The sequence below is a fragment of the Pogona vitticeps genome, chromosome 15 (assembly GCF_051106095.1).
Source record: "Pogona vitticeps strain Pit_001003342236 chromosome 15, PviZW2.1, whole genome shotgun sequence".
NCBI lineage: Eukaryota > Metazoa > Chordata > Lepidosauria > Squamata > Agamidae > Pogona > Pogona vitticeps.
The window spans coordinates 1,072,604-1,096,213 of NC_135797.1; the positions used below are offsets into that span (position 1 = coordinate 1,072,604).

At 51.8% G+C, this 23,610-nt stretch overlaps 1 protein-coding gene across 1 annotated transcript; it reads left to right on the forward strand.

Annotated features, from left to right (window-relative positions):
* The first annotated feature begins 192 nt into the window (after positions 1–192).
* Positions 193–23,286, forward strand: LOC110081511 (unconventional myosin-Ie). Its single transcript, XM_020798248.3, has 28 exons — positions 193–806; positions 6,830–6,967; positions 7,442–7,531; positions 8,560–8,654; positions 8,798–8,885; positions 9,070–9,159; positions 9,721–9,852; positions 10,176–10,310; positions 11,082–11,214; positions 11,629–11,825; positions 12,387–12,467; positions 12,715–12,801; positions 13,571–13,657; positions 14,549–14,716; positions 14,897–14,982; positions 15,291–15,372; positions 15,709–15,815; positions 16,251–16,349; positions 17,073–17,217; positions 17,794–17,908; positions 18,466–18,635; positions 18,752–18,897; positions 19,357–19,503; positions 20,124–20,281; positions 20,572–20,652; positions 20,982–21,180; positions 21,316–21,479; positions 22,318–23,286. The coding sequence occupies exons 1-28, from the start codon at positions 804–806 to the stop codon at positions 22,392–22,394; spliced, it is 3,300 nt and encodes a 1,099-aa protein (XP_020653907.3). The 5' UTR covers positions 193–803; the 3' UTR covers positions 22,395–23,286.
* The last annotated feature ends 324 nt before the right edge of the window (positions 23,287–23,610 follow it).

The following is a 23,610-nucleotide window of genomic DNA, read 5'->3' on the forward strand; positions in this document are numbered from 1 at the left end:
CCATCTCAAGCTGGCCAGTGGCCCGTCCTTCCCCTTCGGATGATGGGCAGTGAGTTTCGCGTCGCCAGCGGGTTCCTAGTGTTTGGACGGGCGCCGCTGTCCCCGTCTTTTAGGGGAGGCAGAAGCCGCGAATAAAAAAATGCCTGAAATAGATGCAGGGTGAGTGACCCCGCGGGGGGGGGGGGGAGAGAGACGACACTGCAGGGCGGCTGGTTTGCTGGACTAAGCTGGAGCCCGGGCAGGGGTTCCCCTTCGCGGCAGTTCCCCGTGAGGCCAGGAGGGGGCGCCCTCGCACCTGAAACCACTGGGGGGATCGCTTGCGCGCCTCTTCCGCCAGGAGGCGCTGGTGCTCCGCCCTTCCCGGCGCCTCCTGCCTTTGCCCGCCGCCCTCCAGCCCCGGCGGCTCCCTCGCCCGCCCGCCCGCACGCCCGGCTGCTACCTGTCGCTGCCTGCCTGCCTTCCTGCCTCCGTCCGTCCCCTTGGCCCAACCCATCGGCCCAGGAAGGAGGAAGGGAAGCAAGGCCCTTTTTTCCGGCACCCCGCCGTGGTTGGCCGCCCGCCGGCTCCCCTCCACCCCCCCCCCGTCTACAGGGTCCCCCCCTTTTTTTTTGCCAAGGAATCCGGGGAGTTTTTTTCCCACGGTCTGCACAGGCTAGAAGAGAGAGCACCTGCGCCCGGAATGGACCCTTGACACGCGCACTCACACGCGCGCGCGCACATACACACACGGCCGCCACCTGCAGCCTCTCCGTGGGGGAGAGGAGCCAGGAACTGCGGGGAAACTTTGCCGGGAAACTTCCATCATGGTGAGTGCCTGCCTGCTCGTTGGTCCTCCTTGGGAACCCCTTTGGATTGATTCTCCTCCCCCTTTCCTCTCCCACCGCCCTCTGCTCTGCCTCCTTTTGGGAGTCAAGGTGAGCGCAACCCATTTTTTTTAGGTAGTTGGAAAGATCGGGGGGTTTTTTTTGCCGTCCATTCAACAAAAATTCTTTTAATTTTAAGTTCTGATTCACTTTTCCTGCCTGTTTATGGAGCATCCATTGAGGGTAAAATACAGGTATATCAAACAGTTTATAAAACAGCAGGCAGCACAGCCCGAGCATTTTAGAAATTCCAAATCCAGGGCAGTTTCTGTTTTAAAAAATACTTGATTATTTGTTACTGATTTTTGGGCCCTCCCCCTTCCTCCCAATTTATAGCCCACCCTTACAACAGAAGAGGTGCCTGGTGTTTCTGGAATAATAATTTTACAACGACTTGAAACAAATTTTAAAAAATTGAAAGTTTCAAATACGACCTTTTTAAAAAAAAAAAGTGGTGGAGAAACAGTTTTTCCTTCAGTGCATCACGCAACGCCTAAGCTAAGCTGATTCACTTTCCAAATTGCAACCTAGAGAAACGGAGGGTCAAAAATAGTACCAAGAAGGAAGGTTTCTTCCCGTTTGTTTTGTCCCAGGAAGGGTAGAGCTGTGGTGGGTGATTTTTGGACTAGCGAGATGCCCCATAATGTGAGGCAGAAGGGGATTATGTTTGAGCACCAGGACTTGCCAAAGTTATATTTTTTGGACTACAACGTGGGGGCAGGGGCGGGGGGGACGATGAGCGTTGTAGTCTGAAGAAGTCAGCTTCCCCATTTCCATCCCGAAGATTTCCCCTGGTGGAACCACCACCACCACCACCCACGTTTTGCTTTTAGGGAGTCGCTTTCCACAGAAACTCCTGAATGAATCATCTTCCGCCTCGGTCCTCCTCCTCCTCCTTCGCCTTGCCTTGCTTCTCTTCCAAAGGTGCAATGTGGTTGGATCAGTTTTGGCGTTAACGCCATCATTCCAGCAACCAGGAATCCTGTGGCTCCCTAAAGACATGCACAGTTTTATTTGGCGAAGCCAGATAAATACGGCTCCGTGAAACCGGTTAATCTAATCTTCTGGGTGCCCCAAGGCAGTTGAGTAACATGGCCGCCAGCCCCACTAGATGACACAGGTGAAAACCGAAGCAGTGTAGGTGGGGGGCACTTTGGGGAAGAGGGGGGCTGCCCAAATCCCAGTGACTCTGCCTCCCCTACCCCCAGATGTGGCCAGCTTCTATTTTGCCCAGCCAGAGCCCCTCAATTAACACCATCCAATCTTGGGTTCAGTTAGCGCCAGATTATTTAGGACTATAGGGGCCATAATCCCTGCCCATTGGCCCTGCTGGGCAAGAGTGGTGGCGATTGTACCCTAAAACACCCCAGGCCCCCCAATTGCCAGCTACTTCAAGAGTGGGGGATGAAACTGAACATCGTTTAAATATATTCTCTGCACAGGTATTTCTTTTGTCTACCTGTTCATATCAAGCAGATTTCTATTTTTGGTTTAGAATAGGAAGAGGTGTTTTTTAATTCCTATACGATAAAGTTCACAATTAAAAATAAATGAATCAGTTTAAACTGGAGCAATTTGTTAAATACGGGAATACTGGAATGCTCGTAAGAGCCAGCAAATCCCAGTCAGGCCAACCAAGGACGAGAGGAGAAAAGCGCTTGATAAACCTTCTGGAAATTCCTGTTAGTGTCACACCTTGATTCATGTTTTCTTCGGACAGATGTGGAGAGAGTGGCTGCTTTTATGTTTCTTACGAAGGAGGGCTGCAAGATGTGTAAATGGGTGGGAACCTTTCACCCTCCAGGGTGGCTGTTTCCTTTTGGCTGTCCGATAATCTCGCCAACTTCCAGCAAGGGTTGACCGGGTTAATATTTAACTTCCTTCTTCTGTCAGGTGCAGATGTTGACGCTGGCCTATTATGGGTGAGGTGCGGCGCAGGTCAAATGCCGCCCGGTTGAGCCCAAAGAGCCCAAATGGGGACGAGAACACACTTGATCCCAAAGTCTCTGGGGTGTTTCTCTTCCCGCCCGCTGCCCGCAGCCCCTAAGGGGTCCTTTAACACGTGCCTTCCCTTTTCTTCCCTTCGCCCTCCAGGTTGGTGACCGGCTTGCCCTGATTCAGAAGGGCGAGGTGTCTTTGCTGCTGTCAGAGCCTGAGCTGTGAGGTGGGATGGGGTGGGGTGGGGGTTCACGTGAAGTTGGCATCCCACGGCCTCTTGCTCAGGAACTGGGGCTCTGAAATAAGCTCCCATCTCCAAGCTCAGAAGGGAAATGCCCCTCGCCCCCTCTTAGGTCTCCCAGGTGCATTGACGTCCTTTTGTCCCGCATCCTGGAGGGTGTAAGAACCAAAGTAGCTCAGGATGAAGTCTTTCGGCGATGCGATGATCCCCAAATGGCAATCTGTAAAGGTCAAAGAAGCGCTACGTGGTGTCCCATTTCGACTTTTTGCTCGTTTCATTAAAAACCACCTGTGGTCCGGTAAAGATCGGACCTGCCCGTCGCGAATTGTCCCCCTTCAGCCACAGGTCCAGATGCCATCCTGGTGCCTTAATCACGTGCGTCCCTGAGTTACAAAGAGACCAAAGCAGGGGGAAATCGCTTGGTTAAGCCGCTGCCCGGGCTGTGAAGGAACGCAAGCGCCCGGAGAAGACAAGACAGCCCTGGATGGTGTTGCCAAAAGACAGGGAATCATCACGGACCGCCGGAGGATCCCCTGCGCCGCACAGGAATTGGGCAGACACTTTAAATGGTGTGTCGCCCAAAACAGGAGGCACTTTGGGGAGCGAGGATATATTTATTTCCTCCAACCCTCTGTTGTGTGATTTTTGGTCCTGGCATGGGAAGAAGAGCGAAGCCAGGCAGTCACAGACAGAAGTGCCTGCACCCCTTAGAGAAGGCGGGCGGGCGGGCAGGCTTCCTCCCAGCGGCCCAGCCCTCACTCTGCCATGGCCGCCAGCGGGTTGTCCACGGAGGGTGTGTTTGTACTGCAAACAAGCCTTGCATTCCTCCGGCTGGCCTGGAATTTGCAGAAGGGACTTCCCTCCGACGCTTCGGCTTTCTCGTCCCATTTCTCAACCGAGCAGAGCATCTCAAAATGGAACCCACTTCTGTAGGATGATGAATAGGCACTGCGGTTGACTTGGGCTTTTCTTCCTTCCCTGTTGCCACCATCCGGTTTCCCACCCCCCCAGGCTGGACCCGGGGGGGGGGGAATCCCAAAGGTGCCCAGCCCTAGTTAATGGCCCCAGGCATAGACCCCATTTGGCCACCCGCAGTCGCAGAGAGAGTCAGGCAGGTAGGCGAAGGGTGGCTCTGGAAACGGTGGCGCTGCTTGACCTCCAGGAGAACGCTTGAAAAATCTTAGGTATAAAAATATTCAGAAGCAAATCGGGTTGGATTGAGCGGGGGGGGGCAGGGGAGGCGCTTCTGCCACAAAAAGTGGCTTTTGCCACCCCTCGCAGGTGGAGGCCTTGCTTGGGCCTACCCCGTTGCCGGTGGCAACCAAGCCTGAGTTTGGAGTGGGAGCCTGGCTCTGGGCCACGGGCCCTCCTTTGTTATCTCTGGCTGTGGGCTGAAAACCCTTTTTAGAGGTTGATTTTTTGGGGGGGGGGGGGAAGTGTGTGCACCTGTATATACGTCTAGCCTGCTGTGGGTGGATGTTGACGGGCGACCACCATCCCCTTGGTGGCTTATATTTCTATGAAGGAGGAGGGGGTGACAAAAACTGAGGGTTTAAAAACCTGCTGAGTCTCTGGATAAGAAATGAGGTAAAAGTTACTTTCTCATAGGTGATTTAGTGCTCCAGAAAATGCATTGACAGAGGTGGGGAATTAAATAATAATTATAGAAGGAGTCCGCACCCCCCCTCCGCCCTTTGGAGGGTGGTGGTGGTGAAACCAGCATTTAAATGCATTTACTGAGACGCATAAAAGGTGGGGAATATAGCAGAAGAATCCCCCCCCCCAGTATTTCAGTGTTGGAGGTGCACTTGGGACATGCTGAGAGAATATCTCACCTTCAGTTATATGTAATGGAGTTTAAGGCGCGTCTTCTGAGGACCTGAGAAGATTCTGGAGGAATTAATAAGGGCAGGCTCCGTAGAGACGGCCCCAAAACAGATTAAAAAAAAAAAATTAAAATTAACATTTTTAATTTTTCAGTGGAAGGGCCCTTCATCCCTCTGGCCATAGTTTCAGTGCAACTAGCATGTGTGTGTGAATTAATATATTAATTAATATGTATAGTCAGTTTAACAATAACAAACCTAGACAGCATCTTAAAAAGCAGAGACATCACCTTGCCGACAAATGTCCACCTAGTCAAAACTATGGTTTTTCCAGTAGTGATGTATGGAAGCGAGAGCTGGGCCATCAAGAAGGCCAACCGCTGAAGAACTGATGCTTTTGAATTGTGCTGGAGGAGGCTCTTGAGAGTCCCCTGGACTGCAAGGAGAACAAACCTATCCATTCTGAAGGAAATCAATCCTGAGTGCTCTCTGGAAGGACAGATCCTGAAGCTGAGGCTCCAATACTTTGGCCATCTCATGAGAAGAGAAGACTCCCTGGAAAAGACCCTGATGTTGGGAAAGGGTGAAGGCAAGAGGAGAAGGGGATGACGAGAGGACGAGATGGATGGAGAGGGTCACCGAAGCGACCAACATGAATTTGATCCAACTCTGGGAGGCCGTGGAAGACAGGAGGGCTCTGCGTGCTCTGGTCCATGCGGTCACAAAGAGTCAGACATGACTTAACAACTAAACAACAACAATAATGGTCAGTTGGCAGTGGGGTATTCCAAACCCATCAGTCATCAACTTAGGTTGTGCCTCAGAAGGGAGGAGCCCTTTGTGCCCGTTTGTTCCCTAAAAGTTTGGAAAAGTTAGATTTGGGAGGGAAATGCAGTGTGTAGCATCTTTTCGCCAGAATGGCTGCTGGGGGAGTTGAGAAGTTTTCTGAGCTTCAAAAGTCTGCAAAAGTAACTTTTCCAAGATCGTCTTCTCCCAGCCTCTGACTTTTGTCTCGGATTGGAAGGCGCAGATCTGGGCAACCTCTCGTTTTCTGAAAATGATTTGCTTTCTTCCTGGTTCTCCTCCGAGACGGAGGCCATGTCGAGGTTTCTGTCCACCCACCACCACCACCACCGCCTGCCTGCCTGCCTGCCTGCCTGGCCCGTCGGTCTGGGCACGTTGCCTAGCGACCGGCCACCGCGGGCATTGTCTTGGCCAGTCTTGGAATGGAGGCCTAGCAACCCGTCTTTTTCTAAAGTTTGCAAAAATGGCAGAGAAGGGGGAGAGACCACCCATGATTTGTGAGGTGATCCAGAGGGATGTATCAAAGGGAGAGGAGATGGCATTAGAAATGCAGTTTTGCCAAAAAAAAAAAAAAAATGGTGTGGAGAGGGAGAACGTCCGAATCATTTGGGTTTGTTACAGCAAAGACACACAAGTGTTCAGGGAGCAAAAAGAAAATTCAAGGAAAGCCCAAAATATTTTCCTGCCTGAAGGGGAGCCAGCAGACATTGCTTCCCACCTCTTGCTCAAGGTGCTCCATCCCAGAAGCCAGGCAGTTTTGGCACATGAGGTCAGAAGCAGTTTTCTGTAACCTTGACAATGAAAATAGCAATAATAAAAAGTTATCAATCTAATTCTTTCGGAGTATATATACCTGAACGGAGGTGCTCCCTTTCTTTAAACTATTAAACACATTTTATTTTCTTGCAAGTAGAGTGAAGTTAAAATTTGCTTTCATTTCTTTTGCTTTCTTCCATCCATGAGGGTCTTCACATAAATATTATATACTGCCTTTGTTAAATTTTGCAGTCCAGCTATTTTAGGAGGCGAGGAGGACTTGGGCGAGAGACTCCACCTGTGTCCCCTTTACATTCTTTTTTATTTTTCTGCCAGTGGATGACCTGCGTGTGGGGAAGTGACCCACTGTGCTGACAAGTCTTTTCTCTGCAACCCCACAGGGCAGCAAAGAACGCTACCATTGGCAGACGCAGAATGTCAAGCAGAGCGGAGTGGACGACATGGTGTTGCTCTCCAAAATCAACGAGGACGCCATTGTGGAGAACCTCCGGAAACGCTTCATGGATGACTACATTTTTGTATCCATTTCCATGTTTAGGGTGTGGAAAAAAACAACCTGAAGTGGCTCTGGGCAAAGGATGGGATCCATCTCTTTGGCATGTGGGGGGGGAGGAATGAGTGTCACAACTGAGGGTTAGTTTGATTTGGTTTTGGAGGTAAGAACATGGTTGGGGTTTCAAGTCCAGCTGTTTTCGGCACATAGGAGTAAGACAGGATGCTCTCTGTCCCCTTTCCGCTCTTTACTGCTGAAATGATTAATTTTTTAAAGACCAGATCTGTATTTGTAACTTGCCCAATGAACACAGAGTGCCTGTTACTCATGAATATAAACTGGGTGTTGGGAACGTCATTCCCTTGGGCCAAATCTTGCCCTCTTAGGGGTTTCCCAAACAACTATGCCCTTTTCTCCGGTCAGTAGGTTACTGACCGGAGAAGTTACAGGGAGACTCCGTGCTAACTTGGCTTGTTCAAACCTTAACTTGGAAATGAAGACCTACATTGGCCCCGTGCTGATTTCCGTTAACCCCTTCAAGCAACTGCCATATTTTACAGAGCGTGAGATTGAGATGTACCAGGGAGCGGTAAGTTTTAAGCTTAGCTTTCCTTTCTTTACCTAATTATTTATTTGTATGGAGTAATAAAAAAAAAAACCCTTTTCAGTCCACCAGGTTGTGGGATAGAGCCTTTGAGCATAAGTGTAATTTCCTCCTTTTTCCCTCAAGGGGAAAGAATTGTTTTGAAATAAAATAAAGCTTTCTGTTGTAAAATAGGTGGCAGAACACCCTGTGGAGCTTCCGCCGTTTTCTAGGAAGCTGCCCTGGGTTATAGGGCTGATGTTCTTCTCTCCGAGTTGAGGTGGTTGTTTAGAGGTCTTTCTGGGCCCGGGTGCTGGAAATCTCTCTGATGATCCCCTGCTTGAGGTTTAGAAATTCCCCCTGTCATGGGAAGCAATGATGGGTGGACAGCTTCACCGGTTGGTTTTCTGCCTGCCATGTTTATGTTACTATCAGCAGAGAATATTAGTGGAGTAGGGGGTAGGCAGGAAGGAAGGAGGTCGGACTCCAAAACTTGGCTAAAAATGGAGGGCGGAATAGGGTTAGGGAATCTCCCAGCCTTAGTTAGGGAGTTGAAGTTGGTCTTGGGAGTTGAAGTCCCCTCCCTTGAGAAATCTGACTGAAACCAAGGGGTGGGTTGGGCTGTAGGAATGTTTTCCTCTTGCTCCATGACTGGATGGTGAGTCAGGAGGCGGAGAGTCGGGCCCCTGGGCATCCCTGGGGGAGAGTTGTGCAATTCGGAGGCCCAGCGTCCAATCAGATGGGAGACAGACCGGACGCTACCTTGCTGGCTTTGATCTACGGGTAAGGTCTACCTTGCTCTGAGGCTGCCACCTGGTGGCTGCCAGGGAAAATTCCCCTCCTCCAGCTGGGCTTTTAAACGCTGAATATTTTAATTATTTGATCCTGTTAGGAGGAAGCTCTAGCCCTGGAAATTTGAGACAAGGAGGGTGTTGAGAAGGAAGTGGATTAAATAGCCTCAGGGGAGCCCCTTCTGTTTTTATAATTTTGTCAGCAAGATAATTGAGATCTCCTGCGTGGTGTTTCGCCCACAGGCTCAGTATGAAAACCCTCCGCACATCTATGCACTGGCTGATAACATGTACCGAAACATGTTGATTGATGGAGAGAATCAGTGTGTCATTATTAGGTAACGTTGGGGCCATGGGGGTGCGTGGGGGGGGGGGGAGAGAGAGAGTAGTCCTCAGAAGTTGTTTCCTCTTCTGTCCATCCCAGAAACCTCTTTTGATTCTGTGGTGTTATTTCCCCCCCCCTTCTTCTTTTTCACCTTAGCGGGGAGAGTGGAGCTGGCAAGACCGTGGCAGCCAAATATATCATGAGCTATGTCTCCAAGGTCTCTGGCGGGGGCCCTAAAGTGCAGGTAACTGCCTTTTGTGTCAAGACAATGAGCCCTCCCCTCTCCCGGAGGGCAGTGACGCTCACGGCAGCAAGGGGAACCGTTTGGGCAGGGCAGGTGGAGGAGAGGCTTTTAAGGGTATCATGCAAGGCAGCAAAAAGGCAAAAGGTGGGTCCCAACTTAAATGCCCTCCTTGATCTCCTCCTAGCATGTGAAGGATATTATCTTGAAGTCCAACCCGCTCCTGGAAGCTTTTGGGAATGCCAAGACCGTGCGGAACAACAACTCAAGCCGATTTGTGAGTTTCGAGTGTGTGAATCTTGGGGTGAGGGGGAGGTCTGTGCGTCCTTCAACCCAGGAAGCAGCATTTTCTAGCCGGTCTCCTCCAGAGGTGGCAGAGGACAATTCCCAGTATCCACGGCTGGCTCTGAGGTTCTAAGGGGTAGGTTTCCAGCTCCTCCAGAGAGAAGTTCTTCCTTTCTAGTGACTTGGGGTCCCTAACAATGACGTTAGTGGAAACCTCCTCCCTCTTCTTGTCCGTCCCACCCGGGGTCAGCAAAGTGTAGCCCCGGACGTTATGCAGCTCCAGGCCTCTTTCCTTTGGAAGTTCTTACACGTCATAGGAAAGAAGGCTCTCCCCATTCTTAAGAGATCTGGTCACAGAACCTCAGGACTCTCTGAAGGTTGGCAGTTGACGGATGACTCGTATTCTGTACTGTTTTAAAACCCTGGAACAAAAAGGCCCTGATCCAGTTTAGTGCTTCCTGTGTTTCTTCACTCAGTCTTGATTTGGGAGCAGGGCTGCTTTAATATGGAAAGAGGCCGCCCTGATGGCACCCTGTTCCCATTATGCGAGCAGGGCAAATATTTTGAGATCCAGTTCAGCCGAGGAGGGGAACCGGATGGGGGAAAGATCTCCAACTTCCTGCTGGAGAAGTCCCGCGTGGTGAGCCAGAACGCCGGAGAGAGGAGCTTCCACATCTACTACCAGGTGGGCCTCTTGAGACACCAGAGGGGGTGGCTGAAATGAACTGGCTTGGCATTTCAGGCCTTGTGTGTCCTTTCAAGCTACGAATGGTTAAGATAGCTGCTTTTTTCATTATCCTGTTGTAGCCGGGAAGGAAAAGCAGAGATGCAAGAGAAGTGGGTTTTGGGGTGGGCTTGAAGGAAGGGGCTGCGGTCATGGTGGTGGAGGGTAAAGAGTGTTGAGCTCAGCAACTGTTGTAGAAATGAAGACATTTATGGCCCTTAAACACTGTCCTCCCTTTCCCTGCCCTCCCCACCCACCCCATTCCTGGCCCAACATCGCACCAGTTGCTAGAAGGAGCCAACCCAGAGCAGCGGGAAAACCTGGGCATCACCACTCCGGATTATTACTACTATCTCAACCAGTCGGCGGCATACAAGGTGGAAGACGTGAATGACCACCAGGACTTCCAAGAGACTTTGGTACGGAGCCCCAGATTAAATGATGGCCGAGCCCCCGAACCTGTTCCTTTTGACCTTCTTTAGGTTGCTTTCTTTCTTCCCTCCCTCCCTCAAAAGGGTGGCAGGGTCAGAATCCGGTTTAATTTCTGCCTGACTCTTGAGAAACGGTATTTAGTCCGGCCCTTCTGCCCCAGGGGCCTTCCAGTTTGAGACAAGGAGGGTTGCTTGGACTACAACTCCCATCGCCCATTTTGAGGCAGTTTGATCTGGTGCCCAAATAATATCTGAAGAGGTGGGCTCAGGCCACAAAAGACAGGGTGGTCTCATCTTAAAGGATCACAAGATTCTTTGCAATAGATTAGCATGGCCAATCCACCCACCAGCACCTTTTAATTTCTTTATCACTTCTTTAAATCTTTTGTGTGCCACCGTTTCTGGCTGAGGTGTGTCCTAGTGTATCACAGTAGGAGGAGAGTCAGTGTACTAGTGTAACTGTGAGTGCCCTGTACTCCAACCTAAGTGATCCAAGGCTCACGTCTCCACTGGAGCATATCAGGTTGACTCCGGGGCCAGTCGTTCTCTCTCAATCTCTTTCTCTCTCCCCCTCCTCTTCCTCCTCTCTCAGCCAACCTGCCCTTTCTCACAGGGTTGTTGAAGGCCAGAAAGCAGCCCCCAGGGCTAGCCGTGACAAACCCCCCCACACACACACCTTATCTGCTGAATGAAGCCTTTCTTCTTTGGATCTGCTTGGGCAGCCTGTGAAGTTCCTTCCTCTTCTTTCCCTGCTTCCAGGCAGCAATGGAGGTGGTGGGTCTTTCAAGGGAAGAGCAGGCCCTGGTGCTCCAGATTGTGGCCGGCATCCTCCATTTGGGCAACGTGACTTTCCAGGAGTCTGGCAATTACGCCATGGTGGACAGCGAGGACTGTGAGTAGTCGTGGGGAAAACAGGGTGGTGGCAAGGGGTGCTTGGTGGGAGGAAAGACGCTGGGGGCATGGCTCTGTTATCCCAAGGAGCAAAGAATCAGAAGAGGGTGGCCTTGCCCAACCAGACAGATGTAAACTTGGCGGAGAGGCAGGGATCCAAGCGGCTGCCACATTGTTTTATCTATTACCTGAGATAAGGGGCTTCCTTGTCTGTTGCCCACCTTTCCCAGGCTTTGTCAGGCCGGTCCTGCCATTGGACTGTTATCCCGAGACACTAGTTTTGACTCCCCTTAAAGTGCACCTTTTAAAAGAAAAAAATTGGCGGCCGGGGGGGGGGAGAGAGAAATCAGACAAGCGCTGCTTGCTAGCCAGTTAAGGTGGCAGAGAAAGCACCACCTTCTTCTTTCTCCCCCAGTCCTGGCTTTCCCGTCCTATCTCCTGGCGATTGACCAGCAGCGCCTCAGAGAGAAGCTGACCAGCCGCAAAATGGACAGCAAGTGGGGTGGACGGCAGGAAGTCATTGATGTGACCCTCAACGTGGAACAAGCCAACTTTAGCCGGGACGCCCTCTCCAAGGCCCTCTACGCCCGCCTCTTTGACTATTTGGTGGATGTGAGTTTTCCCCGATGGGTCGCGAATGGGTTTGTGTGTGTTTGTTGCAAGCCTGAGGCCTTGAAGAGCTTCATGCAGCTTGGGAAAGATTGCAAGGAGAAAATAAACACGGCAAACCCATTTCTTCCTTATTTGTGAACTTTGTGCATGGACGGAGTGTTTCTTTTCTTCTTTTTACATTTAAAAACAGTCCTTTCTGCCTGCACTGTGGAGCTGCAAACCCCAGCACCTCATTTTGGCACATGCGGTTGAGGCCAGGTGTAGTGTGGTGCTGACTCCCTTTGTTGTAAACTAGCAAAGGGACATCCCTCGTGGGTCGTCTTCTCTCACAGCTTGCTGCTGAGACTCATTGAGTCTTCTTTGAGTTGTTTATTATCCTGTATCTCCGTTCCTGTCATCTCAGGTTTTTACAACAGTAAAAAACCTAGCTTCCAAACCCAACTTCCTCAATGGAACAGTTCTAAATAACATACTGTAATGAAATATGTTTGATTTAATTCCAAATTCTAAATCTTCTTTCTTTACTTTTCTTTTTTCTGTACCCCACCTCCTTGGTTCCAGGCTGTCAACAAAGCCATGCAGAAGGACCACCAAGAATACAGCATTGGTGTTCTAGACATCTATGGCTTTGAAATCTTCCAGGTAAGTTATCAGAAATATAAATGGCACCTGCCACTCTTTAATAAATTTTGCTGATAGAATTTTTTTGCCCCAGAGTCCTTTCATCTTTCCCTGATTTAACGTCAGAGCAGATGAAGAAAGGAGCAGAGTCCCGTTTCTAGGGCTGTTATCCAATTAAGCATTTGGGATTTAATTGGTAAGGTCTCTGTGCATGTGCCAATAAAGAGGACACATTATAATTATTTCTTTTCTTGCCTCCCCCCCACAGAAAAATGGTTTTGAACAGTTCTGCATTAACTTTGTGAACGAGAAGCTGCAGCAGATCTTCATTGAGCTGACGCTGAAAGCTGAACAGGTGAGAGATGAGCGAGACCCGCATTGTTGCACAGAAGAACCTCTGGAAGCCCTTCTGTGTCACTGGCCACGGAGCACACGCAGAGGGTGGCGTGTAGAATGAAAAATAACCAGCCTGTTAAACCAGCAAGAAATTGCATACAAAGTATCTCTTAGAAGGGTTTTGATCAGCTCAGGAAATAATTGCCAACTTTTGTGTGTGTACTGGAGGAAGTTTAAAATGTGAAACAGTGACTAGCAAATGTATAAATAATTTAATTTGTAGCACTTCTGCTTATTGATGGATTGTGCTGATAAATGTGAAAGTAGGTCAGGTAACACCGATAGATGTTTTAAGATTTGACACACACACACAGTGCTATGAGAAAGTCAGCTTTGTGAAATATTCACATTGCTGTAGAAGACAGAAAATATCGTCTGTGTGTATACATGCTTTTTGTTAAGCCAATGCATTTTAGGAGTTTTTAAACTTGCAGTCTTGTTACACATTTTCAAAACACTTATACTCCTGTAGACAAAATCTGCTTGAGCACAATATCTATTGGCTAGTGCTTGTGACATCATCCTGCAGTACATACCCTTGTGGGCTGTTCTGCAAATCTGTAAGCTGAACTTAAGAGGCAAGGGAAATTACCTTAGCAAAAGCTTGTGAACCAGTTCAGAGTCCATTTCTTCATGAATGATTTGTTCCTTGGGTTTATGTGTTCCTCATTTTCCTTCTCTCTCTTTCTCCCTCCCTCTGCTTGTGATGCTCGGACTCAAACTGCCAGGAGGAATATGTCCAAGAAGGCATCCGATGGAGCCCCATTGACTATTTCAACAACAAGGTGGTGTGCGACCTCATCGAGAACAAAGTGGTGAGCAAAAAAAAGGCTGCCAGCTTGTCTACTTTTGTCAGTTTTTGCAAGGAACTTTGGAGGCTTCTTGATATACTGTGGCTCCTCTGAAAGAGGGCTAAGAGGTACAATTTGACTGGAGTACAAAGCGTCCTTTTATTCCAGGTCTTGAGCACCTTTTCCCTTACACAGAGGGAATGACAGCAGCTCTTCTTTCCTGGCCAGGATTCTGGCTAGTCTCAGGGCCAAAAACTTTCCCTGGGAGGAGAGTTTGCAAGGTTTGGGGCTGTTGAGCTTGGAAGAAAAGGCAAGCTTGGGGCAAGCAGGTAGAGGGGTATAAAATTACGCTGGCTGTGAAGAGGAAGATTTTCATCCCCTGGATCCAAGGTTTTCTCCATCCCCTGTCATTGACTAGTGGGAGATTCAGGAGAGCTAAAAGGAGGTGCTGCCACACGCAGGGCTGAGCTAAACTCTGGAAGTAAGATTTCCTGAGGGTTGCCAGTTTGGCTAGCCTTGAACTGGATCCCTTCGTGGACGGGCTACTAGTCAGATTAGCTATAGGTGGCCTCAAAAACCAAAAGCAGCGTTTTTCTGAGTGTCCCTGGTTGAGAGGAGAGAGGACAGAAGGGGCCCTCCAGTCCTGCTGGCCGCTTTCCAGCTGAGGCGACAGACTGCCAGTGTGGGGACAGAACATGGCGACGGTGAGGCCTTTGATCTGCTCCTCCATGGCTCATATTACCTCCCTCAGCTGCCAAGCCCTGATTCACAGAGAGAGTGACCCTTTCAGATCTCCACTGGATACATGGTCTCGCTTGATGGCCATGATGGTGAGGTGGGGCAGGAGATGCTTGTAAGCAGAGAACAAGCCCTGATCCCACCTCCGCTTTCTTCATCTCTCTGTCTTCCTCCTAGAATCCTCCAGGGCTCATGAGCATCCTGGACGATACGTGCGCCACCATGCACGCCAAGGGCGAGGGGGCTGACCACACCCTGCTGCAGAAGCTCCAGGCTGCGCTGGGCACCCACCCCCACTTCAACAGCTGGAACAAGGGCTTTGTCATCCATCACTACGCTGGGAAGGTAAATGTCAGACCGACCAGCCCCCCTCCTCCCCCCAGCAACCCCACCTTGCCCCATTCATGACCCGCAGGCATGCGCAGGTGTGAGCCGATGGCCAAAAGAGGATGATTGGTGCCAGAGGGGGGCCGCGCAGGCCCTGCAGCTCCGGGATGTGAGCGACTCTTTTCCCGGTCCTTACAGGTTTCCTACGACGTGGAGGGCTTCTGCGAACGCAACCGGGATGTCCTTTTTACTGACCTCATTGAGCTGATGCAGAGCAGTGAGATGTGAGTGTGGGCGCCTGAGGGGGTGTGGGAGGGACCCCCTCCAAATAAGAGTGGCTTCCAACAGGCTCCCCACCCCCCTCGTTCTCCGTAAGCCTGTTGACTTCTAGGGCTGTCTGACTTGAGAATAACTAGAAAACATTACTTAACGCAGCCGTAAAACATCCTCTTTCTGAATTCTTAAATTACTTTTGAAATGTAGCTGTTATACCTTACAGTATTTATCCAAACGAGTAACGAAGCCCTTACATGCAGCAGGTAGTAAAATCGGTTTATGGTGAAGTGCCACTTGCCTTTCTTTGTTGTTTAAGCCCCTTCATCCAAGACCTCTTCCCGGAAAACCTCAATGTGGAGAAGAAAGGACGTCCCACCACAGCTGGGAGCAAGATCAAGGTACATGCCGCCCCCGCCCCCACACTATTGGTGTTCGTCGAACAGGCAGGAGGAGAGGGGGTGCCTATGTGAATATTGGCAGAGACAAAAACCCTTTGCATTTTTTGTTCTTTTTTTTTTTGTAAAAAAGTCGTCCTAGAAGATATTTGGGTTTTGTTGCTGCTGAAACAGAGCCAACGCGGCTTCTTCTCCAAGGACTAAGCATGCGTTTCTGCCGATCTTCTGGTGGGATTCTTAGGTTTTGTTCCCTCCACAGCCCTAGACCAGCTGTTCGTTTTTTAAAAAGCTAATAACCGAACCTCTTTCTCTTTCCATTCTGTCCACCCTCCCAAAAAGAAACAAGCCAACAACTTGGTGGACACTTTGATGAAATGCACCCCGCACTATATCCGTTGCATCAAACCCAATGAGACCAAACGGCCCAGAGACTGGGAAGAAGGCAGGTGAGCCCCGGGGGACCCGCAGGGTGATGTACCTGGGAGAATGGGAACCCAGGTGGTGGGGAATCTTTTTTTTTTGAGGGGGAGGTCTTCTGGCCTGTCGCAACAACCCTGTGAGGCAGGCTAAACTGAGAGTCAGTGAGACCAGCCCACGGTCACCCACCAGGCTTGGTGGCTGAGTAGAGGGATCTGAACCCAGTTATTCTAAGTCCTACTTGAACTCTCCAGCCACTGCCCCACCCTCATGCACAATAGTTTCCATACAGAGGCATTGCCAGGCTCCTCCAGAAGATTTTTACGGCCAAAGACTGGGAAACGGGAACAAAACTTTAACCCTCGCTCGAGCTGTCAGTTCTTCTTTTGCGTCGCCTGGAGGGGACAGATTTAGGATCCAGCTTTGTAGGAGGTGCGCCAAGCGTTTCTCCAATTCTTTCCCAGGGTCAAGCACCAGGTGGAATATCTGGGCCTGCGGGAGAACATCCGTGTGCGGAGGGCCGGCTACGCTTATCGGCGGGCCTTCCAGAAGTTCCTTCAGAGGTAAGACCTCCTGTCGGGGTGAAAGGAGGCTCCCGGCTTTCTCCGTTCTCATTGAGCATGACTGTCTTGACTTGATGAGCTCCTTTCATTAAGAATGGTGGAGCCTCCCCCACCATCCCAAATTCCCTGCGCCAGGTGAGGATCAGCTTTTTTCTCTGGTTTGGCTGGCAACAGCCGCCAAGGTGTGTGAGCGCGAGCGATGAGGACGCAAAACCTCCCGCATGTCGCCTCCTCTCGTGAGCAGTCAGGCTATTTTTCGTTCTCTCGACAAGAGGAAATAACCGTTCCTCGAGCAAGTGAGTCCATGCCGTAAACAAGGCAAATTAATGGTTTGACGTAAATGCCACCGCATTAAGCTGCTTGCTGTTTTGGACTTTGAAAGACCAGAAGCGTCAGAGGGGCCGGGCCTTGTTGGAATCCTCCACCCATTGCTCTGCACTTACTCTGTGGATGCCCTTTACTGCTCAGAAGGGAAAGGACTGTAAATGTTGCACCAACTACAGGGATCTCGAGGAGCAGAAATCCTGACCCCCTGCTGTCTCGTTCTGTGCAAAACCTTGATCTGCCCAGTGGCTGGGATGGAAAACATTTTGCAGCCTTAGAGGCAGATGCTGTCACCTTCCCATATTCAGCTAAGACGTGGTGGGGGTGGGGGTGGGGGGAAGTGGCAGGCGAAAAGTGCCCGTGGTCTATTAACGTGTTGCACCTCCATTTCGCCCGCAGGTATGCCATCCTGACCCGAGAGACTTGGCCTTCTTGGCGTGGGGATGAGAAGCAAGGGGTGGTGCACCTGATGAAATCCGTCAATATGGACCCTGACCAGTACCAGCTGGGCCGGACGAAAGTCTTCATCAAAGCCCCTGAGTCGGTGAGTTCTCTAGCAAGTGAACTTAGGGGAGGCAGCACCAGAGGTCTCCCTGGCAAATGTCTTTTTAGCTGCCTCCTTTCCATGCCTTGCTCTCTGACTAATTTCGTTTTCTGTGTCTGAGACAGCTCTGTTGGACTATAGCCACCATCGTCCCCATCAGCCATGCTTTCTGGGGATGATTGGGGTCCTAGACCTCACACATCTGGAGGTTTCTGGAATGGCCCAGGACGGAATTCTAACCAAGGGATTCTACCAGGGCAAAAAGCAACCTGTTTGAAATGTTGGGTCGATTGTGGGCAAGCTCCCAGCTTTACATTTCTCAGACCTAAGGAAAAAGGTTAAAACCACACAATGTGTTCCAGATTGGAGTTAATTGGCTTATCTTAATGACACTTGGAAATGTGTACATATGCAGACAGGGAAATGGCTGCCGAGGCAAATTGCCCCCTGTTACTCCATAGTGAGAAGCCAGGGTACTTCCTGTGGCTTCGTGGTTGGGTTGTAGCAGAACAGTGTGTGAATAATTGCCATCCTCCTCCTTTCTCTTTCTCCGTCGTCTCACCCCCCCCACCCCAGCTTTTCCTTCTGGAGGAGATGCGGGAACGTCGTTACGATGGCTACGCCCGTGTCATCCAGAAGGCCTGGCGCAAGCATGTGGCCGTCCGGAAGTACATCCAGATGAGGGAGGAAGGTGAGCTGCTTTGCCACCACCGCCACCCCCAACCCAGTTAAGCTGGCTATGATTGATGGCAAGGAGGGGGAGTGTTTTCGCCCATACGACTCCCTATACGTGTGGAGAGGAAGAGCCACTTGGGGAGGTGGGCGGAGGGTCTGCAACAGGAGGGATTCAGTGGCTGTCTTGCCACTTCTGGGGTCATGTTTTGGAGGAATCTTTGGAGGTCTGGAGGGCAGAAATGTCATCTCACTTCTGCTCTGTAGGGACTAGAAGCTTATAAAACTGAGGGCAGGAAGGTGTAGGGTTTTCCAGATTTGATTCGCAGCCCCCTACCTTCCTCCGCCAGTTTGAACGCTAAACCAGAAAGGGGGGAGGGGCAAAATCCAGATCTCCCTTCAGATGCAGAGCTAGGGCTTCGGCTGCATTTTGATACCACACCGGTTGAGTCTGGATGCTTAGAAAGGTGTCTGCGTTTAGGCAGAATGTCTCCCCTCCCGTCCAGCCCCCCCACACCCCCAACTGGCCCCTGCCCAGGCCTCACAAACCCATTTCCCCGTCTCCTTGGTCTGAAGCTTCCAACATCCTCCTGAACAAGAAGGAGCGACGAAGGAACAGCATCAACCGGAACTTTGTGGGCGACTATATCGGCTTGGAGAACCACCCGGAGCTGAGGCGCTTTGTGGGCCGGCGCGAGCGGGTGGACTTTGCAGACACGGTGGTGAAGTACGACCGGCGGTTCAAGGTGAGCTCTGGCACGAGAAGGCGGGGGGGCTGGGTTTGCTTTGGAAGAGGCCGGGGGCCATGCTGGATGGTCAGGGCGTAGTCTTTCACTGTGTTGGCCATGCTGCTTCCCTGCAGACTGTGAAACGGGACCTGATCCTGACCCCCAAATTCCTCTACCTGATTGGGCGTGAGAAGGTGAAGCAAGGGCCGGAGAAAGGGCTGATCAAGGAAGTCCTAAAGCGGCAAATTGAGGTGGAGCGGATCCAGTCGGTATCCCTGAGGTGAGCTGGGGCGGTAGGAGCTGATTATGTTGGAGGAGGAGGAGGAGGAAAAGCACAGGGCCCTAAAGATCCCCTTCGTCTCTACCAACTTTGCAGGGAGGAGGAAGAGTCAAGATCCTTATTATGTGGTGTCTTGGTACTGGAGATACTGTCCCGCCCCACCCCCAGCAAGGGCTAGAAACATGCAGGGCCTTCTCAGTGGTGCCATGAAAACTGTGGAACTCCCTGCCTCTTGAGAACCCAGCAGGTGGCTTTGCCAGGGTCGTCTCGGTTGTTTTCATTTCCCAAAGCTGTCGGGGGAGGGAGCGCCCTCACGTCCACCAGCCAGCCCTGCCACTGGGGCCGTTTGGTCAGTCCAGAAACATCACTGTTTCTAGCTTTGCCTAATCCAGCCCAGGGACTCCCTCGGACCCTTGCCAACGCTTCTTTCTTCCCCGTCCAACCTACCCTCACCCCCAGCACCTTGCAGGATGACTTCATCATCATCCATGAGCCGCAGTATGACAGCGTCCTCGAGTGTGTCTTCAAGACCGAGCTTCTGAGCTTGCTCTACAAGCGCTACGAGGAGAGGACCCAGAAGCAGCTGCTGGTCAAGTTTAGCAACCAGTAAGTCACTAGGAATTAACTCTGGTCCGAGATGGTGACCCAGACGGCTCCAGGAATGGAGGGAATGACCTTTCCCTCTCTGGGTAGGTCAAGGTAGCCTCTCACTGGATTTGGGGTTTCTCTTGCGGTATCGCAGCTCATTGTGGTTTTAGGAAAGCAAGAATTGTTCAGTTGCCAGGGAGGAGGTATCTATCTCTAGAGCCCCCCCCCCCCTCCAGAGGAAGAATGGGTGGGATAACAGAGGTTTCATTTATAGATTGCATTTTCATCCTTCCCTTTCCCGGAGGAACTTGGGGAGAGGGGGGGCAAACCTAAGTCTCTTCCTCCTCACGCCATGCTAGCCCCTCAACAATCCTTTGATGTAAGTTAGGTGGAGAGAGCACGTCCGAAGGTAGCCACAGGGGAATTCAGACTTGTGTCTCTCTGATCCTGTTGTGGCAGCCTCTGGGACGCCTCCAGGCAGGCGGTGCGATTAGCAGCACCCTCCGTTTCGTGATTCCCCCGTCCTCTGTCTCTGCCTCTGAAATGGAAGGTCATGTCTCCCCATCATGAAGAATCTCTCTCTCTCTTTTTTCCCCCCTTTCTTCCTCCCCTTCTCCTCCCCCCCAACACTACTTAAGACTGGAGTTCAAGGTGAAGAAAGATGGCTGGGGGCCCTGGGGGGCTGCTGGCTCCCGCCAGGTGCAGTTCCAGATCTGCCAGGGGGACCTGGCCCTCCTTCGCAACAATGGCAAAGTCCTGGTCGTCAGCATCGGTCCTGGTTTGCCTCGGAATGCCCGTGAGTCTGCGGGGGGGGGAGGCTGTGAAGAGAGAATGGGAGATTGGGGGGGGCTTTCAAGGCCCCAGGAACACTCCTTTCCTGGATGGAAATGCCCAGAACATCCCTGGGGTTTTCTTCTCCCACCCCCCAAGTTCATGCACCCTGCTGATAAGAGTGTCCAATATTTCGGAACCAGACCTCAACCTTCCACTTCTGATCCCACATGCGTAGTATCAGAAAATAAAAAAGCAGGGGTAACGAGAGGCCGTCTTTGCCCAGAGAGCTGATGGCGCGCGTTCCGATTTCAGGGCCCACACGGAAGGACACCAGGAAGAGTCAATATCTGAGTGCAGGCGCTGCCCCTGGCTGGAACACTCCAAGCAATGCAGGTAAAAGGCGTTCTCCCCATCACAAGTCCCATTTTTGGCAGGGGCTTAGAAAAGCGAGGGTCCAAGATGTGCTGGGTGAGTTTCAGGAAGTGAGGCAGGCAAGGTGTGAGGGCGCAGCTCCATAGGGGGGAAAGAAGGGAGCCGGAGGGAGGCCTGCCAGATTTGTGCAGCCTGGATTGATACACCAGCCTGCTTTCTAACCCGGAAGAAAAGGAAAGGCAGCCCTCGGGGGTTGGATTCCACGGGTTGACGCCCATCGAGCCCTGGCCTTCTCCTCCCTGAGAACAACAGGGCTTGACCCCGCCAACTCCTCTCTCCTCCTCGGCCAGGTTCGAAGCGGAGCAGCCGCGGTGGGGGTGGCAGCCGCCCTGGGACAAGGCCCCCCTTCCAGCAACGCCTCTCCATGACCAGGCAGGCCAGCATGGAGCAGCCCACCCTGCCCCGCCAGGGGGCCAGCCCCAGGGCCAAAGCCTTTCCTGCTCAGCTCAACCTGGACTTCATGAATGTCCCCGACCAAGGCGTCGCCGGGTGAGTGGACTCATGGGAGCCTTTGGTCCCCGGATCCTGGCGGATCCTGCTCTTCCCCGGTCCCGTCTCCAGCAGGGAGCTTGATCTCTTTCTGTTTCTTCCCCTCCCCACCCTCCTCCTCCTCCTCCTCTTCAGCCTCCAGCGGCGTCTCTCCAAAGAAGCCCGTCCCGTCCCCGGCGGAGGGCGGCCGAAGCCCAAGCCGCGCTTCCCTCAGTGCCGGGCGCTTTACGCCTACGACGCCCAGGACACGGACGAGCTGAGCTTCAACGCCAACGATATCATTGAAATCATCAAGGAAGGTGAGCCAGGATCTTTTGAGCCGGAAGCTAGTATGGCAGATGCACCACACTTCCTCGGGCCCAGAGCTGAATGTGATTCCACCTGCCCTCGGTGGACTTCCCAGATACCCCTGCCGTGGGTCGGATCTGGCAAAGCCGGCCTCCTCTCCTTAGCTGAGCTTGGAAAAGGCTTCCTCTGGATCACAACCTCCAGAATCCCTGACCTGCTAGTATGACTTGTGGCTCAGCGGCGGAGCCCCTCCTTTGCACAGAGAGAGAGAGAGAGAGAGAGAGAGAGAGGTCGTCCCAGTTTCAACTCCCACTGCTCATCTCTCTCTCTCTCTCTCTCTCTCTCTCTCTCTCTCACACACACACACACACACACACACACACACACACACACCCGCAGTGTCTCTGAGGGGCAGGAAGGAAGCCTTCTTCCCGACCGCCTGGAGGCTCGTGGCTGCCCCTCTTGTCTTGAGGATCCTGGACTAGATAGCCTGAGTCAGGAGAAGGATGGTCCCCCATCTTGTGCTCCTCTTGCCTTAGGAGGTGGGGCACGTGTCTGGCTGGAGCCCACAAAAAGCTCCATGCAGGAGGCAGCCCAGCCTTTTTAAGTCCCAGAGGCAGGAGGCCTCAGACAAGGGCCATTCATCCAATAGAGGGATGGGTTGCTTTGGGGGGGGGGGTTGTGGAAGCACCCAGCCCTGCTGCTTTGCCAACAAGACCCACATACTATGGGCTTTTGGGATCAGATCTCAGAGATTTCTCCAAGAGCTGAGCATTTTCCTCTCTGGAGCTCCGAATTCTGTTTCCCCCTCCCGCTTGTAACGCCTCGGCCCGACTTTTCTCGTTGCAGATCCCTCTGGCTGGTGGCAGGGCCGAATCCGTGGCAAAGAAGGCTTGTTTCCGGGGAACTACGTGGAGAAGATTTGAGATTGGGTGGGCAGCCCTCATTCTCCCTCCTGAGCCACTGCAAGGGGAAAGGTGGAGGCTGCCGGCCGGCCTCACGCCCTGGACTGTGCCCTCAAGGCGGGGAAGTCCCGGAGGCCAGCCTGGGAGGTAGCTGCAGGCTGGAGAAGGGACGCTTCCGGTCGAGAGAGCTTCATTGGGTCTGGCCAGCCACAGGAAGCCCAGTTCCTCTTTCGCCTGGACAGGTTAGAATTGCTCTTTTAAAATCCCGAGAAAGCAGCCAGGAGAAAATGCTGGCCTTCCCATCCACCAGGCAAGGTGAGAGAGAGAGAGAGAGAGAGGTTTGGTAGGTTTTCATGTGAACCACTGCCCTTCTGCCTCAAACACCAGGCCACTGAAGGTCACTAGGCTACACTTTTTGACCCTCAGGAGCAGAGGAAGGGGGACTGGAGGGGGGTTAGGGGAAAGCCAGGATTCCACCTTTACCTTTGGAGAACACTAGGGCTGGCCAGACAGAACAGAACCAATTCCGAGCTCAGAATTTCTAGGGGGCAGAAGGAATGTAGGTTGAATAAGGTTGTCTTAAAAGCTCCTGGCCAAGGTGAGTGAATAAAACCTTCCCTTCCACTCGACAACATCAGAGTTGCCTTCGGCAGTGTCACAGCAAAAGTTTCCCAACATCCCTGGATCCAGGCCTCAACAAAAGTCTGAGATTGGGTGGGCAACCTGTGGCCCTCCAGATATGATTGGACTGTGACTCCCATCAGCCATAGCCCACAGTGAGGGATGATGGGGCTCGTAGTTGTATATCTGGTGGGTCATAGGTTGCCCGCCACCCCTGGCCTGAGAAGCTGGCATTTGTGCAGGTGGGAGGAACACAAGGATCTGCAAATGCAATAAATTCTGTCCACCGGGATCTCATTCTGTAAATGGATGTTATTTGTTGAAGTGTTCAGGAACAAGGGTCCGGTTTGGCCTGTCAGTGAGAAAGGAAAACACAGGGATTTAATTCTTCCAAGTTATTCTGGAACTCCCTGCCACAGGACAATGCAACAGCAGGCGGTTTGGATGGCTCTAAAAGAAGCTTGGTCTAATTCATATACAAAAGGTATATTTATCCGTGTTTGTTAGTGACAGACATGAGTGGAGCTTCCATGCCGAGGGGCAGTGTATCTGTCGCTGGTTTATAGGTGGGAAGGAGAGAATGATGGAGAAGGGACCCAGCCTTGGGCATCTCCAT